This window comes from Notechis scutatus, chromosome 1 (genome assembly GCF_049901735.1).
Source record: "Notechis scutatus isolate UNSWTSFEM ecotype Mainland chromosome 1, rNotScu1.2, whole genome shotgun sequence".
NCBI lineage: Eukaryota > Metazoa > Chordata > Lepidosauria > Squamata > Elapidae > Notechis > Notechis scutatus.
In genome coordinates this window covers 313,280,857-313,302,506 of record NC_142009.1, presented here as the reverse complement: position 1 = coordinate 313,302,506, position 21,650 = coordinate 313,280,857, and the positions used below count along the sequence as shown (strand labels likewise).

At 41.4% G+C, this 21,650-nt stretch overlaps 1 protein-coding gene across 2 annotated transcripts in view; it reads left to right on the top strand.

Annotated features, from left to right (window-relative positions):
- The first annotated feature begins 19,313 nt into the window (after positions 1–19,313).
- RHOJ (ras homolog family member J) overlaps positions 19,314–21,650 on the top strand; it is a 61,251-nt gene continuing 58,914 nt past the window's right edge. For both annotated transcript variants that reach the window (XR_015746877.1, XM_026670159.2), the window contains exon 1: positions 19,314–20,011. Coding sequence is in view for 1 of the 2 variants with exons in the window: in XM_026670159.2 (XP_026525944.1) it covers positions 19,843–20,011 (169 nt within the window). In the remaining variant the exon portion in view is untranslated. The remainder of the gene's footprint in view (positions 20,012–21,650) is intronic.

Sequence of the window (21,650 nt, the reverse complement as noted above, 5' to 3'; positions counted from 1 at the left end):
CCTCCAAATCCCTATTTTCTTCAGAGGAGAAGCAATTTAGAAACAAATTTCTTCCAGCAAAATATTGTGGCAATATGTTCTTTGTAGGAATATTTTTTTAAAACATGCATAAACTTCAGTAGGTCATAAAGCATATGATTCAGTCATTAAATGAATCATTCCAGTCACTAATTGGGGCATCACATGACTGTGATTTTTACATTATCCATGAAATCTGTTTGTCGAAACCTGGTTGCAAAGCACAGGAATGGTGACCGTGGGATGTTGCAACAATCCTTAATGTAAGGATTGGTCAGAGAGCTTGGGTGGTTTTTTTTTTACACCATTGTCACTTTGAGTGGTTGCTATATGAGACAAACAGTAAGTGGGGTGTTGTAGAGTGGCGGAATAACTGAGGCAAATGCGGAGCAAACTTCAGCTTTTTACTTTATTGTAACAATAAAGGGTTGCCGTGGCTGCCACGCTAAAAAGGCAGTCAGCTGCCGGACAACAGCTGATGCCGCTTGACAGCTCCCTTTTTAGCCAGCTGTCAAATGGCATCAGCCAATAGGAACGGTCCATGTTCCCGCTGGAAACACGGACCGAAGTGGAGGCTTCAGCTCAGTCTTTTCCGAACACAACACTCCTTTCCCCCAGAACGGAGCATGCGTAGTCCTTTAGGTAACTTGGGCGCTTGTGCAGGTGGCCAGATCTTCTAGGCCAGGGGTGTCAAACACAAGGCCCGCTGGCCAACCGCCCGCCAGACCTCGCCTGATGGCCCGCGGTGCCGCCGCCAGCCTTGAAGCCCCCTTTTTTTTTTTTCAATGAATTTACTCCATGCCTGCACGGAGTAAATTCATTTCAAAATGGCTCAAGTTAAAAAAATTTTACTTACCTTCCGGGACCTGGCCCGACTTCTCCTGCCCCGCACTGCTCCCTGGGTGTCGGACATGATGTCATCACGTGACGTCCGCCCGACATCTCCAGGATCAGAGGAGGGCGGACGCCGCGGAGAGGAGCAAGAAGAAGTAAGTAAAAGAAAGAAAGAAGTAAAAGGTAAGTAAAGTAAATGGAGGGGGCAGATGGCTGGGCACTATAAAAGGGGGCAGATGGCTGGGCACTTTAAAAGGGGCACATGGCTGGGCACTTTAAAAGGGGGCACATGGCTGGGCACTATAAAAGTTAAAAAAAAAAGGTAATGCCTTGTGTTTTCCATATGTTTAATAAACAGTGTTTGGCAATATTTGTATGTTTAAAAAAATTAATGTTTGTTACCAAAAACATTTTTCAATACATTGTACAATAATTGTACATTTGAATATCTACTTGTCATTATTCTGACTATGTTTCTGCTTTCAGAGCTAGTTATTACTTACATTATTACAAAAACAGTAATAATTGAATGCAGTGACATTAATTTATGATAATAAAGAGTGGACACATAGACCTACAGATACAACCGCCCTTTGATGGGGACCAAACTGCTGATGCGGCCCCCGATGAATTTGAGTTTGACACCCCTGTTCTAGGCTCTGATGGAGCTGCTGCTGGAAGGAACTTCTCTGCTTGTCGGGCATTTTCTGGCGCCAACAAAACTGGCGTCTCGGCTTCAGGCGGCTCTGGGTGAGGCACCAATGACTGCTCAGGTAGGCTTGCATCGCTGTCAGGTTCACAGGAAGTTTTTTTGGGTGCCGGTGGCTTCTCTGTCGCAGGAACATCCTGAGGACCATCCGCAGACGAACTCCAACGCCTTCTAAGTTGATTGATATGGCGGCGCCAAATGCACCCGTCTTGCAGTTGGACCCTGTAAGACTTAGGACCGGTTACTGCCACAATCCGCCCAGGCATCCACAAAGGGTGCCCCGCATAGTTCCTGGCATAGACCTGGTCACTCTCAGCAAACTCCCTTGTCTGGCTATTTGATCCTAGGGGTATGACTGGGGCGTAATATGGATGGAGTCTGTCTAAAGTAGTCCTCAGATATCTACCCATGAGAAGTTTAGCTGGAGACCTATTAGTGGTGGCACAGGGAGTCATGTGCTGGGTTAGAAGATACTTAGCGATTCCCAGGTTAGCTAGGAAGACCTCAAATTCACAGGAAGTAAACTGGGGGCTGTTATCAGACATGATGGTGTCAGGGAGGCCATGGGTAGCGAATATCCTTGATAGAGCCTTAGTGACAGCTTCTGAAGTTGTGGTGGTCATCAAGGTCAGCTCTACCCATTTAGAAAAAGAATCAATCATCACCAGGAATGTACGCCCATGAAAAAGGCCAGCCAGATCAATATGCACCTGGGACCAAGGGGTCTCAGAATCTTCCCACATGCCTAGGGTGGATGTTGGTGGAGCAGGTCTGGTAGCTTGGCATGGCTGACAAGCATTCACCCAACTTGTAATCTGAGCATCCATGCCCAGCCACCATACATAACTGTGAGCTAGGGCCTTCATCCTGACAACGCCGGGATGCCCTTCATGCAGGACTTTTAAAACTGAGGCTTGCAACTTGGAAGGGATAACTACCCTCGTTCCCCAAAGTAAACAGCCTTGCAAAGAAGACAATTCTTGCTGGCGAGTTTTGAAGGGCACGAATTCGGGGGCATAAGGAACTGCAGGACACCCCCTTCCCACCCAGTCAAGGACTTGGGCGATTACCTTGTCCCTGGCAGAGTGGGCAGCGATATCAAGGGCGGTGATGGGAAGTTTGAGATTGTTGATCAGGAACACAGCATTAGTTGGTGCAGGATCCTCAACAGGAACAGGAGGGGGCAGCGGCTAAGGGCATCAGTGTGGCAGAGACTCTTACCAGCTCAATGAACCAGTGTATAGGAATAGGCAGCCAGAAATAAAGTCCACCTGGTCATCCTTGGAGACAAAATCTGAGGAGTTTGTCTATCGCCTGACAGAAGGCCTAACAGAGGCTTGTGATCCGTAACCAACTCGAAATAGTGTCCATATAGAAACTCATGGAATTTTTTGACAGAAGCAACTGCAGCCAAAGCCTCCTTGTCAATTTGGCTGTAGTTGCACTCAGCTGGGGAAAATGTTCTGGAGAAAAAGGCAATGGGTGCCTCAGAACCATTAGGCAGTCTATGACTTAAAACGGCTCCTATGCCAAAAGGAGAAGCATCTGCTACTAAAACTAAAGGTAAACGTTTGTTAAATTGGATAAGAACAGCATCGGATGTAAGCAATGATTTGACTGCATTGAAAGCATGGGTTTCCTTATGTCCCCAATGCCAGGAGGATTGCTTATCCAAGAGTCTATGCAGAGGTTCTTATGTGGCAAAAATGAAGCGTAGCCCTTACTTTGGATTCGATTGGGTGAATACCAGAGGCGTCAATTCTGTATCCCAAAAATTCGACCTGTGGGGTGGCAATAGTGCATTTCTCTTTTTTTAACTTAAGACCATACTTTCTGAAACAATCGAGGACTCCTTTGACTCTTTGCAGTAACTGAGGCTTGTCAGGGGCAGATATTAAAATGTCATTGAAATAAGGAATTACGCCAGGTAATCCTTGAAGTAGTCTTTCCATTAATGATTGGAAAATTCCTGGGGCCACACTTACGCCAAATTGGAGGTGCCTACATTTAAAAGTGCCCCTGTGCGTTACAATAGTTTGCAGTTCAGCAGCTGTGTCATCAACAGGGAACTGTTGATAGGCCTGTAACATGTCTAATTTCGTGAAAATGGTTCCTGGCTCAAAAGAATGCAGCAGGTGCTGGATAACTGGGACTGGATAAGCGCTGATTTGTAAATATTTATTCAAAGAGCTCTTGTAATCCACGCAGATTCTTAAGCTACCATCTTTCTTCAGGGGTGTCACTACTGGGGTTTCCCATTTTGCAAAGTCCACAGGCTCTAATATACCCTGTTTAATTAATTTGTCAAGCTCCATGTCTAGTTTGGGGCGGATTGCAAAGGTACCCTTCGAGGCTTTAAATGGATTGGTACTGCCAGAGGATCCAAGTTGAAAGATATTGGGGTTCTCGAATAACAGCCCAGGCCCTCGCTGAACACATCAGCATAGTCATTAAACAAGGTGTCCACTTCAGCATTTGCAATAGAGTGGATTCCGCTTATATGGAAGCCAAGGGCAGGGAACCAGTCTAACCCCAACAGGCTTGGGAGGGCACCATCCATTACCACTAAAGGCAAGTGACCTTTAAAATTTTGAAATTGAATTAAAAACTTGCCTTTTCCAATGACTGGGATGGTTCTGCCTTGGTAGTCACGTAGGGTTAATTGGCAGCCTTGAAGCCTCTTCTTAGCCATTCTGGGAAGCAGTTGTTTCAAAGTGCTCCATGAGATGATGGACAGTGCTGAGCCAGACAACCTCCATCCTGCAAGGTTTCCCTTCTATAGAAACAAAAACACTGATTTTGTTAGAGCCTTGGTTAGTCAGCTTGGCTTGATAGCAGGTGAAACAGTCTTCAACTTGTTTTTGGAAATGTTGGGTTGTCTGAGGCTTTTGGGCAAAAGTCTTTCCTGCTTGACAGATCCTGGCTAAATGACCCTTTCTCTGCCATTTTAGACAAATGGCATTCCTGAACTTGCAGGATGCCCTGAGGTGGTTTCCCCCACAACTTAGACAAATGGGCTGAGACCGTGAAGGTTGATTGGGGGTTGACCTGTTTTCCCTTTGATTAGGTTTGGGCTGCCTGAGGCGATTTACATCACTAGCCTCTTCAATTGCTAATTTTATGGTTAAATCCCCTTTAGCCAATAGACGCCTTTGTAGCCTTAAATCCCTGACTCCACAAACTAGTTGGTCAAAGAACATGTCCTCCAGATAGTCTCTAAACCCACAGTGCAAGGCAGCTGTTCGTAAAGCAGCCATGTATCCACTAATAGTCTCTCCCTCAGCCTGAATCCGTCTTCTAAAAGCATGATGCCTGGCAATTCGGGATGGCTTAGGGGAATAGTAGTTAGAAACAATTTCCTGCAATTCTTCCCATGGAACAGTCTTCATTGAACACGGAGCCAATAATGCCGTAGCAGTGTCAAACACTGTGGCTCCGCAAAAACTTAAAAAGTAGGACTTTTTCCTATGGTCGGAAATGTCAGCGAGGTCTATGGCATCTAGGAAACAGTCAAATCGGTTTCTGTAGGACTCCCATGTTTCTGCTGTCGGTCTGAAAGGCAGGAACGCAGGGTTCGAAGTCATGTCAACTCAGCGGTGCCGGATCTTCGGAGGAAAGTTGAAATCCGCGCTCGCAAATAGTGACAGTAAGCTCTTAAAGTGACATACAGCTCAGTAGTGGCTTCGGCTCTTTTTGTAGTGACTTCGCTCAGCGATTCTTTGCTCGGTTGCCTCTTATATATATCCTGCCCTCATCACCAGTGTTGTAGAGCGGCAGAATAACTGAGGCAAACGCGGAGCAAACTTCAGCTTTTTACTTTATTGTAACAATAAAGGGTTGCCACGGCTGCCGCACTAACAAGGCAGTCAGCTGGCGGACAACAGCTGATGCCATTTGACAGCTCCCTTTTATAAGCAGCTGTCAAACAGCATCAACCAACAGGAACGGTCCGTGTTCCCGCTGGAAACACAGACCGGAGTGGAGACTTCAGCTCAGTCTTTTCCGAACACAACATGAGGACTGCCTGTGTATTTTATACATACACTCACTGACATAAATGTGAGCTTCTTCTGCTGTTACCCAGTGTGATACAGCTGCAAAAATAGCAAATATAATGCTGGTTATATTGTAGGAATATAGAGTCAAGAACAAGCGAATTCATCCTTCCTCTCCAGTCTGCAGTCATTAAATGAAACCTAAGATATTTTATCCAGTTCAGGGTACCACCTTCTCAGAAAATGCCTGTATTTTAAGGAGATCCCTTAAAATATAGGATGGATGGCCATAGGATGCTGCAGTACCATAGAGCAACCCCAACCTTTCCAGCTTTGTGGACTGGCAGGAGGAGTGGGGAGAAGGGATGCACATTTGCAAAGCACATTTGCACGTGCAGTTCCATTTACATGAGTGGCGGGCACACACGCTGCTCACATGCTGCTCACACAAATTGAACACGCACATTGCATGCTTACCCACTGCTCACGCAAGTGGGGATTCCCATGCAGGCATGTTTGCCCACCACTTTTGCAGCCCAGTTCTGAAAAGCTCAAGGCCTAGTAAAGGGCTGCAGCCCAGAGAATTCCTATAATGGTTAGTGGAGTTGAACTAGATGATCTTCAAGCTCCCTTCCATTTTATAACTCAGTGGTGGGATCCAAATTTTTTTACTACTGGTTCTGTGGGCATGGCCTGGTGGGTGTGGTATCGCCTGGTGGGCGTGGCCTGGTGGGCGTGGCAGGGGAAGGATACTGCAAAATCTCCATTTCTACCCCACTCCAGGGGAAGGATACTGTAAAACCCCATTCCCTCCGGGCAACAAAAGAAGACCCAGCCAATCAGCTGGGATTCAGGAGGCAGAGAATAGATGGGGGTGGGCCAATCAGGTGGTATTACGAACTACTCAAAATTTCTGCTACCGGTTCTCCAAACTACTCAGAATTTCCATTACCGGTTCTCCAAAACTGGTCAGAACCTTCTGAATACCATCTCTACTATTGACTCTTCTAAACTTTGTTACTACTATTTCATGCCCATTTAAAAGAGCTAAAAGTGACTTTTAGAAAGCCTCTTCCTCATCTTCTCCTTGGTTGGGCAAATGATTGTAGACCCTACAATGGTATTGTGTTTATTCATTCTATTTCTTTATCCCGATTTCTTTCTGAAATATGACCAAATTAATTCACTTGTATTTCTGAGCAGATGCCAAAATACCACTCTACTAAAATCTTTAGATGTTAGGATGGCCTGAATCCCTTAATATTTATTATGATTTGAGTAATTCCAAAGTGTAGTGGTGATTATTCCTTTATTTATAAATTTAATCCATTTATGTACAATCGATGCCTATTTTAGCCAATGATTCTGGGAAGTAAACAATATTTAAAATAAAAATGAAAACAATTATAATCATAACTATAAAACTAAAATACATAGCACCTGAAAAACTTCCAGCAATCACTAACACAAGCAGGAGATGGGGCCCTTGACACAGTCAGGGCCCAAAGCCCAAACACAAAGGGCCACTTCTGATCCATACAAATTGCCAGCAGAGTCGGTGCCAACCTCCCATTATCTTGGGAGATAATGTTCCAGAGGGCAGGTGACACGACAGAAAAAGTTCACCTTCTGAGCCTGGCAGTCAACATTCTTTAACTGATGGGATGTGCCCGTTCTGCTGGACCAGATAGGACAGACAGAAACAACTGGGAAGAGATGGTCCCTTAAGTAACCTAGTCCCAACCAATGAAAGGCTTTAAAGGTGGCAATCAATGAAACAGCCAGAAGGGGGCATTGTCACTGAGCTCTGTCCAAGCTGGTATTCTACCAAAATTAAAGATGAGGAATCTTTCTCTGAAGAAGCCATTCTGTGCCCAACTCTCTCCGCACTCATAAAATTCAGTTACCAGCAGCAACAGAGCTATCTTAAAGAGTGAATGAGATCCAGTTCAGTGGTGAAATGCTACTGGTTCTGCCCAATTCGGCCAAACCGGTAGCAAAAAATTGCTACCGGTTTGGCCAAAACAGTAGTAAAAAAAAAAGCTCCGATGATAAGCTGAGAGGAGAAAGAAAAGTGCAGGATCTGCTCTCCCACCTGCCCCTGCGCTTTTCTGTTCTTTATCTTCTCAGCTGATTGGTGTGGCAGAGTCTCAGCTGGTATTTGGAAAGCTGCGTGCACACGCATTAGGGGTGTATGTGTGCATGCATGCACAAAGTGCATGATCAGCTAATGGTAGGGAAACATAGAATCCCACCACTGATCCAGTTTCATACTAAGACTTGGCACCCCAGAAAAGCAAGTGAAAGAGGAAAACTTTATTTTTCAAAACAGCTTTTGACATTTTTATATTGTACACTGGAGTTTCTGGGTCAGTTCAATCAACACAATTTGTAATAAATGCAGAGGCCGCTGTGCTGTCCTTTCCTCAACTCTACCTCTGCCTTAAAAGAAGCAAGGGAGGAACAATTTGGTATAGTGAAATCCTCAAAGATATTTAGCTGAAACCTGGCAGGGCTAATGCCCTCTAAAAAGAGCTATCATCCTTAGTATTTTCATCCCATTCTGAAGCAGCTAAGTGCATCATGACCCCTCCTCATTGTACCCTGAAGGCATTTTTAAACCAAATATCAAAATCAAATGTGTTTGTCTCCAGATCTTAAATCACAAACTGAAATTGAATCATACCTTCCTCAAATCTTGATTCTCCAACCTGAAGCTAATCAGAGTTATAGCAGCCTGGCAAAAAGCATTGTGTGGAGTTTGCCTTCAAGCAAATGGCAGTTTTCTGACAGGTCAGATCCAATCAGGAAACGAAATGTTATATTGCCCATTCAATATAAAGATTCACCCTGATTCCTAAAAACGCCATTGTTGGGATTCAAACTTTTTACTACCGGTTCTGTGGGCGTGGCATGGCTTGGAGGGCATGGCATGGCTTTTTTACTACCGTTTCTGTGGGCGTGGCATGGTTTGGTGGGCGTGGCAGGGGAAGGATACTGTAAAATCACCATTTCCATCCTACTCCAGGGGAAGGTTACTATAAAATTTCCATTCTCTCCCCATCTCACTAACCTGCTTTCCAGCTCCGTTCTCCTGTGCAGGGCAACAAAAGAAGACCCAGCCAATCAACTGGGATTTGGGAGGCAGGGAAGAAATGGGGGCAGGGCCAGTCAGAGGTGGTATTCCGAACTACTCAAAATTTCTGCTACTGGTTCTCCAGAACTGGTTAGAACCTGCTGAATACCACCTCAGAAAAAGGCCAACATGGCATAGATTGTTTCACCCTTTCCAACCACAAAGAGCAATTATAAATACTTTTTAATTAAAAGATAGGCCAGAGGGATTGCATTTTTTCCCTCCTCCTTTTTCATTGTCTATTGTGTTTTTTGCACTACTGGCTTGAAGCCGGAGATTTTTTATTATTATTATTCATCTTTGCAAGTATCTTTGGAAACCACTCTAAACTAAAGAGCAAGTTTTTAACAATGCTTTAATTTGTTTGCCAACATATTTCAGAAGGGAAGAAAAGGAAAGGGAAGGGTGTAGCCTATCTGGGAACCCAGGGATGGACTTTCCACTCAGGAAACTGAACATTTGGGGTTATTATTTGCACATGGATATGTACATATGTACATACTAATGCTCAAGGCAGTATAGTAGAAGTGATAATGAATATAACTAGGCAAAACATTGAAATGGTAAAAAAAATTGCTATGTAGAAATGAAAGTATACTTTGCTAAACCTACTGTATGTACTTCAAAATAAGTACATATTATTTACCTAAAAGCACTGTAACAAATGTCACTATAATTTAGAGATGAATAGCATATGTGTGTAGCTGGTAATTTCCTGATTCCTTTTGTACCCTCCAATAGTATCCTATACCCAGCACATTTGAGAATTTCTCTTATGGATGAATTTCTCTTAAGGTGTGTTGTAGAGTTCTTTGTTACATGCTTTTTGATTACATTAAAGCTTTCCTGATTTCCCCCATTTCCTCAATCTGAAAGTCTTGTGGGACCTACTCCCTCATAATTTCTTCTTTTGTAATTTAGGGAAAACATAAAATGGTAAAGAGGTTTTGGGCTGTGAGAGGCACGGAGAGACAGGATATTCATAAATGCCCTTCTCTACCTCCTAATTAAAGAAATGAAACCTCTCAGAATTTTACCCAAGAAATCCACTGGAATCTAGACAGTTTGCAAAGTAAAGACAGAACTTGACAAAGCTGCACCTTTTGGAAACTACATTCCACAGCGACAGTGTTTCCATCTGTGATTAAACCAATTTTTTTCCATGATGAAAATAAGATGATCAATAAACAAATATAAATATCAAGAACGAAATACATTTTCCATCTTTTTCATACTTTGAAAAACTAAGCCTTGGTTTGAAAGTAATAGATACTAATTCCTTAATGCAAGACTACTGCTTATTGTCCCCCAAAATAAAACCTAATCGATCTCACTTGGTAAGCACCAAACAATATTTGAATTTTTAATTATATCATTAAGGACTTTAATGAAAAGACATCAAATAGAATGTCATATTTGGTAAGTCTAACTTTTGTTTGTGCTTTGGCTTAGAGTGTGTTTAGATTTCCATTATAATTAGAGCCAAGATAATTATTGGACTCACAGCTCTAGATAAGATGCCATAGGTGTACTTGAAAAGAATGTCTAAAGAATCAAGTTGGGGACAGGAGTTCAAGCTACATAAACAAAAGTTAGAACATCCACTGTGAGTTATTTTTGGGGGAGGTTGTTGGGTTAGGTAGGTGATTGAAGAAAGGTCAATGAGAATAGGAAATTAGGAGGGAGGTTAAAAGATGTAGCTGCAAATGGCATGTGTTTGTGGACTGTATAGCCTCTATGGAAAAACTGAAGGACTTGTAGATGAAGTTTGATCAATTGTTGAGCATCAAGATCAAGCTGCATTGATTCTGTGTTGAGATGACAGAATTGACAGTGTGACGGGCATGTGAGTTGCAAATTCAGCTATTAATAATAGTGATGCTGACCAGAAGACCTTGAGCAAGCACTGTGGCTATCACCATCATTGATAGATCTTACTGGCTTGAGATCTAGATCCAAGAAGTTGAAGAGTGAAACTTGAAAAATAAGCTGGAAGAAGGTATTGGTGGAAATGGTGCCACGCTCTTCAGTCAATTTTGATGGAATATGAAGAAAGCAACAGAGTTTTAATATTCAGAATAAAGAAAGAAGGATTAAACATAACAGAAAAAAGAGAAATAATATAAAAAGAAATGTACACTAGAATCCATGAGAATACAATATGCAACAACTATGTTCCTTCTTCTAAGCTATATTCTTTTCCAAATCTTTGTTCAAGAAAGGGATTTCAGCAAAGGCACAAATAATGCTATGAGAAAAAAGTATAGGTTTCTCCTTGCAACCTGTAAAAAATTTTCCACCTCCCCTCCCTTGGTTTCATTAGTTCCAAAACAGGAACTGGAGTTGTTCAGAATTTTCTTTATACAGAAAGTGGTAACAACTGAAGGATGCATTTTTCTTTGTGGTATTTATTTATAAGGCTTCTAACCCACTTTTCATTCAAAATTTCCCTTGAAATGTTCTCTCTCATGTTTGATGTTCTCTCAAGAGCACAAACTTCCAGATTTATCTTGACTTGTGGAATCTACCAAGGTCAGATTCACTCACATTATTAAATCATTATCCCTTTCCAATTCTTTTTAAAAGAAATAGTGGTGATTTTGTCATTGTTCCATCTTACTTCTCTGAATGTATGCCATGTTGTACAGTAGACTGTAAACAAAATTCAGACCTGGGCTCCAAAGTCTTTTTTTTTAAAGTTCCAATAGCTCAGACTTGCATTTTTTATTTTTATTTTTGCTTTTGTTTGGTTGAAAGCCAACCGTTATCAATACAAGCAGACTGTGTACATAACACTTGTTTCACATATCCATTTATTTACAGATATGAAATTCTGAATAATGTATGCCTTGTGACTTGGAATATTTTTAGATTGATTTTTTCCCCCAGTAAAATAGCATTTATGAATTCTAGAGGTTTCTTAGGATGTTCTGTTCTGCAGCCATCTCTCTGGCCACAAGAGGGGGAAGAGAAAAGTGTAAAGAACTTGAATAGTTTAAAATGGGCTCAGATAAACAAAATATTAAGCAAATATTATTTCAGCATATACGTTTGATTAAACAAAAGGAAAAAAAGCTCATCCTTTCAGAAGAAAAAATATATTGATTTCAAATATTCAGAATAACTTTGAAAAAAATAAGCAAACCACTTTGAGAGTGGGTGTGAGTCTGCTTTCTACGTGGAGGTGTGGTGGTAGCATCTTGTGTGGCCCTCGTGGGTGTGGGTCTGGTGTCATTCTTCATGTTAAGTACTCGTTTGTTAGTGAGGGCGGGTTTCCAAAAGCTCACATTACTCCGAGAAGCACAAAGCCGAAGACACAAGCCTGAAGATGAGGAATGAGATTTCGTCGAAACATCGCCAAGATACTTCCAATTTTACGTGGGAGAAAACCCGAATAACCAAAGATCTACATACAAATACCCGTGAATACCTCAGAAAACATATATATATATATGCTACCACAACACCTCCACGTAGAAAGCAGACTCACACCCACACAGATGATGAGACACGGCCACGGACCAGAAGCCGTACCGCAGCTGCATCACTACCCACTTCAAACCCCTCTGATCCATACATGAAGCGAACGGACGCCCACCATGAAGATGTGACACGACCACGAATGCGAAGCCAAACAACAGGATCACAGCTCACCAGCTCAAATCCCCTGGCAACTAAGACTAACCTGAGCACAACCAAGCCCCCACCTGAACAGAACACACCCCAGCCAATCAGAACACAGCAAACCCCCCAATCAATCAGAACACAGCCAACCGCCCAACCAATGAGAACGCACCCCCAGCCAATCAGAACACAGCCAAGCCCCCACCCAATCAAGTCACACCCCCACTAGCAGTTAAAAGGAAGAAGCAGCTGCAAGCTCACATTACTCCGAGAAGCACAAAGCCGAAGACACAAGCCTGAAGATGACGAATGAGATTTTGTCGAAACGTCGCCAAGATACTTCCAATTTTACGCGGGAGAAAACCCGAATAACCAAAGATATATATATATATCTATCTATATATATATATATATATATATATATATATATATATATATATATATATATATATATCTATATATCCATATATATATATATATCTATCTATCTATCTATATATATATATATATATATATCCATATATATATATATATATATATATATATATATATATATATATATATATATGGATCCATATATATATAAATATATATCACAAAATCTCCAGAACTGTAAACCCTACAAACTTGAAATTTGGCACATATGTTCCTCTTGGCGTCTAGGTGCTCACTAAGAAAGGATTTTTTGAAATGACCATCAGAGCATTAGTATTTCCTATATTATTACTAACACGGTCTGATGCTGAGGAGTTCTACTCTCCTTCCCCACACCTGAAAAGAAATCTGTTCCAAATGCAAAACACAAGCAGAGGAGAGGAGTTTCAGTTTCAATTTTACTTTCACAGCAGCAAGCAGTTTTACTATAGAACACTTGAGCTAAGCCATACACAGGCTCCTTGCTGTCTCCTTGCTCACACAGCAAATACTGCTTCACTTTCCAACAGCCCTCAACTCTCTTACACACTGACAGAACGCTAGCCAGATGAATTTTTTCCCTTATTTTCCTCCCCAAAAACTAAGCCTGACCACATAGTTTCATAGTGAAGCATGGGTATCGAGCTATGATGTTACTTCTCAAAATCTATAACCCTTGGATATCTAAGTACTATCTAGATTGTGTTAGTTTCTTGAAATCATTGAAAACTGTTGTGCATGATCATCTCAGGAAAAGTCCTTGCTTTTTAAAATGTTGCAGACAAGCACTATGTTCACCCTGGACATGAATCTAAAGCCTAATACAGCCCTAATGCTTCTCACCCAAAAGGATTTCTTCAAGGAGTGAACACTCCAAAGCAGAGAGCATGCTCTCCACTTATTCCTGTGGCCTTTCTTCATGTGGACAGGTAGTCCATGACTTACAACTACAATGGAACCCAAAATGTATGTTGCTAAGTGAGAAATTTGTTAAGTGAGTTTTGCCCCACTTTTATGACTTTTCTTGCCACATTTGTTAAGTGAACCACTGCAGTTGTTGAGTTTGTTAACTTTGTTTGTCAGAAGGTTGCAAAAGGGGATCATGTGGCCCTGGGACCCTGCCACCGTCATAAATGTGAGTCCGTTGCCAAGCATCTGAATTTTGATCACATGACTATGGGGATGCTGCAACAGTCATAAGGGTGAAAAATGGTCATAAATCACTTGTTTTCAGTGCCGTTGTAACTTTGAGCGGTGACTAAATGAAAGGTTGTAAGTCAAGAACTCTCTGTAATCTCTTGAAATTTATAGAAAGCCTTCTATCTGTATACACAGGGAGGACAGCTGATAAGTGCGGCATGCGGGTGCGCAGTGTTTGAAAACCCCCAGCTGAGGTTGAAAAACCAGGAAATAAAGGTCAGGTAAGAGCCCGGGTTGGTGGGTGGGCCCAACAGCAGCAGACACAGAACCAATTCAGTGTCTGCTGCTCTTCAGAGCTACCGGTTCTATAGAGCTGGGCAGAACCAGTAGCATCCCACCCCTGGTTCTGACCAGTTCTGGAGAACCGGTAGCAGAAATTTGAGTAGTTAGAAGAATTGGCAAATTCCACCTCTGACTGGAGATTTTACAGGATCCTTCCCCTGCCATGCCCACCAAGCCACGCCCACAGTAAAAAAAAAATTGAATCCCACCCCTGGAACAAACCCCCTTTTTCCCCCCCATGCAAAGCAATTATTCTTAATTTCCAAGCATGCCCTTTAAAAACTCAGAATCCCCACAAACGATTTAAATCAGATGTATGTTCTGATCACAAAGCCGAGTGGGGAATTTTGATGCCAAAACAAGAGAATGAAAGAGGAAGTAGGAGAGTCTGAAGTGGTAAAATATGAGTCTTTTTCTTTTTTGGCCAGACATTTACTTTGGAATCTAATTTACATACTTTAAAACATCTCCAAACTAGCATTCTCCAGATATTTTGAGATTATAAAAGTCAGCAGAGTGTCAATCCCAACACATATGGAGGGACCCAGAGAAAGGACAGCACCAGCTAGAAACCTCCCGCGATTAAAAAGAAGAGCACGATCTATCACAAACTTCTCGTATTGTATATGTACAGATATGAAAATCCCACTCCATTTTTTAAATTTGCAGGGCAGCTTTTTCCTCTGGCGGATTTATGTCTGGACTTTTCAACAGAGTAGAGAATGCCATATAATCATAGCCGACAGGCCTAGTTTTAGAGTCCTTCGATGCCAAATTACTTTATCAGTTGGAAAACTCTGAAAATGGTGGAGGGGATTTCAGCATAAGTGCTACTGGTCACAAGGATGACTAAATTTAAAAAGGAGGGGGGTACATTTTTATTTATTATTTATTTATTCAATTTGCTTGCCACCCATCTCATCGCGGCATTCAAATATCCAACGCAATAAAAAGAGGAAATAAGTCTGAAGCTAGCGTGGAATTGAGAGATCTGGTGGGAATCCAAGAACATGGATATTCCCACAATTATTGTGTGCAGTCAGAGATCCGAATATGTCATCACATCTGCCATGGAAAACTAAAATTAAAACTGTGAAGCTATGAACAAAGCAGCTGGAAGGGAGGATTCTGCTCTGCTAAAGGGGCAACAGCTGTATTTTGTGAGCAAGTAACCTGACACAGTTCATGGTCAGGGTAATTCAGAAATAACCGCACATTAATAAGGCAGGTTTTCTATCCTCCCCACTGGTTTCATGTCACTTCAATCCCCACTCAAATTAGTAAGCAATCGTTTTGCAATTCACATTATGCAATATTTGCCTATGAGAGAAAACAACATCATTTAAAAATGAGGATAAATCAGATCAGTTGCAAAATGACACTATTATTCTACTCTATGAAGGGATTCTAAATTGTATGTCTGCAAGTACTGTATGAGTTGGGTGCTATAAGGGATTGTTTTTCTTTGTAGAACTGGATTCATCAGGTTGCAACATAAGGAGGGGTAAACAGTGACCTGCAGGCCATATGGAGCTGCAGCCCTCTTCCACATTTGCACAAACACTTACACCCATAGATAGCAGGGCTCTCAAAATTAGGAAGCAAAATGTCAGAATTCAGCCATGCCCTTTTTTCTTTCTTCTTTTATGAAGAGAAATAAAAATCAACATCGGTATTCAACCCTTACTTAAGCCTTCCCTTCAAAGGTAGTTAATACTACTAGAATCCTTGGTGCTCTCTAAGCTTGGTGGTTTTCTTGCAGACATTTCATTACCAAACTAGGTAACATCATCAATGCTAGTAAGAAGTGGGGTTTGCTCTCATTTTATGTACTAGTAGTTTGTCCTGTCAGTGTTGGTGAGAGTGGTCTTGGTGATTCCTTGATTGGGCTGTTGTTTAGTGTTAGCCTGTTAGTCTTTTTTGAATGGTATGTAGATGTAGTTTATCTCCATATGCTTGTTGATGGCTAATTTTGTCTGAGTGCCAGGTGTCTAGGAATTTTCTACTGTTTTTAGACTTGGCTTGGTCTAAGATGCTCACAATCTTCCAGTTGAAACTATGGTTAAGTCTGCCCATGTGTTGTGAAATTAAGCAGCTTTCATCATGTCTTCTGACTGCTTGGTGTTTGTGAATGTTACCATTAGTCCTCTGCTTGTTTATCTCATACAATGGCTGTTGCAGTCCTTACAATACTCTTTCCTCTGAGGTTGCTGGGCCCTCCAACCTACCTAGGATATTTTGGAGGGCTTCAGTTGGCTTGTGCACCCTAATGATGTCATTTAGCTACAATAATCTGCTGGTGGTTTCAGAGATCCCCCCAATTTATAGCAATGTCATTCCCGTCAAAGCCATGTTGGCTATGCTACATTGGTTTCACCCACTGTTGAAGTTGCTGGAAGATGCTCTACAGACAATCTCTGTCTCCTCCCTCCTCAGATGCCCAGGGTAGCCAGGATGCCTGTGTTCATCCAAATAATGCTCCCACATTATACTTTTGAGAGCTGGATTGATGCCTGGTAGTGGACCACCTGATTGGTTTGGGTAGTCCTATGACAGCCCTGTGTTTCTAATTGCCATTACTGCTCTATCAATGAGTACATTCTGGAAGGGTAGAATGCTGTTCTCTTACTCCCCAGTGTATTCCATTCCCCTGAAGTTGTTGTTGATGATCACATAAGTGTTCTCTAGTTGGTCCTTTTTTATTATGACAAAGGTGTCATCTATGTACTGGATCAGTGGAGGGATTCAAAATTTTTTACTACCAGTTCTGTGGGCGTGGCTTGGTGGGCTTGGCAGGGGAAGAACACTGTAAAATCTCCAGTCAGAGGTGGTATTTGCCGGTTCTCCGAACTACTCAAAATTTCCACTACCAGTTCTCCAGAACTGGTCAGAACCTGCTGAACACCACCTCTGTACTGGATCCATACTTTGGGTCATACGCAAGGAAGTGCTATAGATTCCAGGCACTGCACCATAATCTCTGCTATCAGTCCTGAAAGCAGTGATTCCTTGGGTATTCCTTTGTTTTGTAGATATATTTCTCCATTGAACTGAAAGTATGTGATTAAGCAAAGGTTGACAAGATCCAGGATTCTGGGTATTTCAATCTTGGTTCACTTGGTTCAATCCATGTGCTGTGCAGCCATGTTCTCATGGATTCCCTGGTGAACTCTGGGTCCATGGATGTAAAAAGTGTTGTGACATCAAATGAGACCATGATTTCATTTCCGTCCATCATCACATTTTTTATTCTTTGGAGGTACTGTAGGGGGCAGTTTATAGAGCATTTGCTTCCTGCTGTGAGGTGTCCAAGCCTTTCTGTCAATTCTTTAGCAATGTTGTAGGTGGGGGTTCCTGGCAATGATACAATTGGATCAAGAGGTATTTCTGGCCTGTGTGCTTTGAACACATTGCAAAGCACACAGGCCAATATAAACCAATGCAAAGCATACAGGCCAGACATACATCTCCATCCAATTTTGTCATTGCCAGAAACCCCAACTTACAACAGTGCTAAAGAATTGACAAAAATTCTTATAGGCTAGTCCAGACTGGAGACTGGAGACTGGAGACCTAGTCCAAACTGGAGACACCATAGTGTGTATGTCTACATCAAAACTGACTTTGGTTCGTGGATTGAACTGATAAAGAGAAATTTAACTTTAACATAGTGTTCTGTTTTTCATTCAATTCAGTTCAGAATAGAGCTGGAAGGGACCTTGGAGGTCTTCTAATCCAACCCTCCGAACTGGTAGAATCCAACTCCTGGGTGCAACTCACTTAACCTCCTTGTTTAGCAACAGATAATTTTGATCTCAATTGTGGTCATATGCTGAGGATTACCTTTACTGGAGTAACTTCCAAAAGCTTTACAAATTTCTATCTAGGGTAGCCAACAGCTAGTCTGCCATGCAATTTTGAGAGTTGTATGCCCAACACACTGACAGTTTCAGACTGGAGACAGTCACTGTGTGGAGGTTAAGGTTTAGACACAGCTTAATTTATTCCCTCAATTTTCTATCTTTCTCTGTGCAAGTAAGAAAGCTGCATTCTTGCTTTCTAACCACAATTAGCTAGAATAGGTCAACAGGTACATAACTTCAAAGGAAGTTTAACCTGGAATGGATAAAAACAAGCAATTAAAATACATTATGTATTAAGTTCATATTATACTACTTGAAGTTTGGTTCTTAACTGCAGATTTGTTTAACGTAAACAATAGCTGATAAAGTGCCACATATTTGCCTACTCAGTGAGGGGACAGCTGGGCATTTTCTTCATAACCATGCCTGTAATTTATTTATTTATTTATTTGGTTTGTCAATTGCTTACAAGATAATAGGTATAAGTAAAAACATAGTTATGAATACATGGATACATATAAGAAAAATAAAAGAAACAATAGGACAGGGACAGTAGGCACGTTGGTGCGCTTATGCACGCCCCCTACAGATCTCTTAGGAAGGGGTTGAGGTCAATAGAAGACAGTCTAAGGTTAAAGTTTTTGGGGTTTGGGGAAGAAACCACAGAGTAAATAAATAAATAAATACATACATACATACATACATACATACATACATACATACATACATACATACATACATACAGCCATTCAGCATTCCTGGTAGGAAAAGAAGAAAAAGCAGAAATAAGTTTTTGTGGCCAACTGAGGAGCAGATAAATTCACAGTGAAGTGTGAGGAAGGGCAATCTGTCTGAGTAGTGAAAATTCTAAGAGTTCACTAGAGGTGTTTTTAAACAGAAATGATGACAACTCTTCTTACTTTGTCCCAGATGTTGCCAATCACTCTCACAGAGGTCAATCCACGGATAACTCAATATAATATCAATCTCACCAAAAATGATTTTATGTGTGGGAGCTCCTGAGAGCAGGGTGACGACGATGTCCAGATGGATCTTTTTGGAGCAGGAAGCTTGTGAACTGCAGTCTGCAGTGAGACCTCTAGTGTTTTTCTTCTTCCATATCCTGGCAGAGTTCCTGTAAAGTATAAACACACACAGAGCTTCTATTGTTTGCAGCCCTTCACGAGCCCCACTGATCCTAATATGGAATTCAGCAGGAAACCCATGATTTCCTGACATAGAGCAAACTGGAGAAAATAAAGGGATTGCGTGAAATAAAAAGAACAAGATACACACACAGAGAGAGGGAGAGTCCTTCCATGAATTTGTTCCAGTTTCCAGTTTCTCTTTGGAAATGCAATGGAAAAATGGAATGGATTTAGCACGAATCCCTGATTTTTCGGGCCAAACCAGAGCAGAGGAATATACATTCAGCTCCTCCGATTGCTGCTATTTTTAAGCCTTGTGAAATAGCAGAGTCTCTGTATGCAAGATGAAGATTTCCTGACTTGAACTACTAACTACTTGCCTATTTATTCCCTCACATGGTCTTCTGTGGCTTGAAAAGATCAAGTGTAGAAACTGAAGTTATGATTTCATGATTGTCTGCCATGCGACAACAACAATAGCAATAACAACAACAACAACAACAACTCGTTCAAGAAGAAGCCTGCTATTAACGACTGAAATTCTCCTTTGGGATCTGTGGTCTTACGGGTGTGCTTGCAAAAGCTGGACGGAAAAACAAGAAAAGCAGGAACAACCAGCATGAGTGGCAAAGAAGAAGAGCCCGGCTACTCGGATAGTAGTGTGAAGAAGATGCTCAAGTGTGTGGTGATTGGTGACGGAGCTGTTGGGAAGACCTGCCTGCTGATGAGTTACGCCAATGATGCATTTCCAGAAGAATATGTACCAACAGTGTTTGACCACTATGCAGGTAAGAAGAACCCATTCCTCTTTCTTATATGTACCAGAAGTGTTAGAATGCTAACCTGTTTCCTCCCCACGAATGTGCATTTACATTTACATTCACAGACCCTATCAAAGCTAAGTACACTTTACCCAGTGATAGTAGATGGAAAAGTAGGATTCCTAAGGGGTGTAATTGTGAAAGCTCCAGAATAGAATAGAATAGAATAGAATAGAATAGAATAGAATAGAATAGAATAGAATAGAATAGAATAGAATAGAATAGAATAGAATAGAATAGAATAGAATAGGTTTATTGATCAAGTGTGATTGGACATCCAAGGAATTTGTCTTTGGTGCATATGCTCTGAGTGCACATAAAGAAATAAAATACATTCATCAAGAATCATAAAATACAACACTTAGTGATAGTCATAGGTTACTAATAAGCAATCAAAACATACTAGGAAACAAATAAAACAATATAAATTGTAAAGATACAAGCAACATGGTTATAGTCATAAGTGGGAAGTGATAGGTACTAGGAAGGATGAGAAGAAGAATAGTAATACAGTCTTAGTAAATAATTTGACGGTGTTGCGGGAATTAGTTGTTTAGCAGATTGATGGCATTCGGGGGGAAACTGTCTTTGTGTCTAAGTTGTTCTGGTGTGCAGTGTCCTATAGCGTCATTTTGAGGGTAGAAGTTGAAACAATTTATGTCCAGGATATGAGGGGTCTGTAGATATTTTATATCTACAGACCCTAATTTATATCTACAGACCCCTCTACAAAGAAGTCCTACATGTAATGAATGAATAGGCCATCCCTTTCCTCATGAACTACTTATTTTGTGGTGAGGTAGAGATAAAATTTGGAAAGTGAGACAATTTTAATCACACCCCTGTAATCTAATGGTGTTGGCTGGCTCTAAACTTTTACATTTATGATTATTATTTTTCCTCTTCTACTCTTTGAAGAGATGACCCCAGTCTAAGGTTGTCCAAGGCATGAAGGATTCCGGCCTAGCTTGAGAGGATGGTTATCATGGTGATAGAAAGTTTCTCTCTCTCTCTCTCTCTCTCTCTCTCTCTCTCTCTCTCTCTCTCTCTCTCTCTCTCTCTCCCTCCCTCCCTCCCTCCCTCCTTCCCTCCCTCTCTCTCTTTCTCTCTCTCTCCCCACCACACTAATTAGTGTTCTGTCTGGTCTAAAGGTTCATTTGTGTCTTGCCTGATTCAGAGCAATGGTGTAGACCAATGCCATAAGATCAGCTGGTTTCAGGCATCATGAAATCATTTTATTTATTTACTTATTTATATTTTTAAATTACTTGGTATTAGCGATCTTGGTATATTATAAAGCACATACACACATGCACACACAAACACACATAGGCCATAAAACCAAATGTACTCAGCCATAGTACTGTCATCTCTTGAGAAATAGATCTAAAGGAAGCATGGCTATTTGTTTCATCCAGAATGAAGATTAAAAGTTTTGTATAATCTTTGTGTATATCTATTAATATGCATGCATGCTTGCAAAACTAGAGCTTGCTATTTGGACTGAAGTAGAAAATTCTCTACTATTTCTTCATAGGAGAGAAACTTACAACTGTGATTGCCTGCTGCTCGGTCTTGTATTTCCCCCCTTTTTATTTTAAACAAC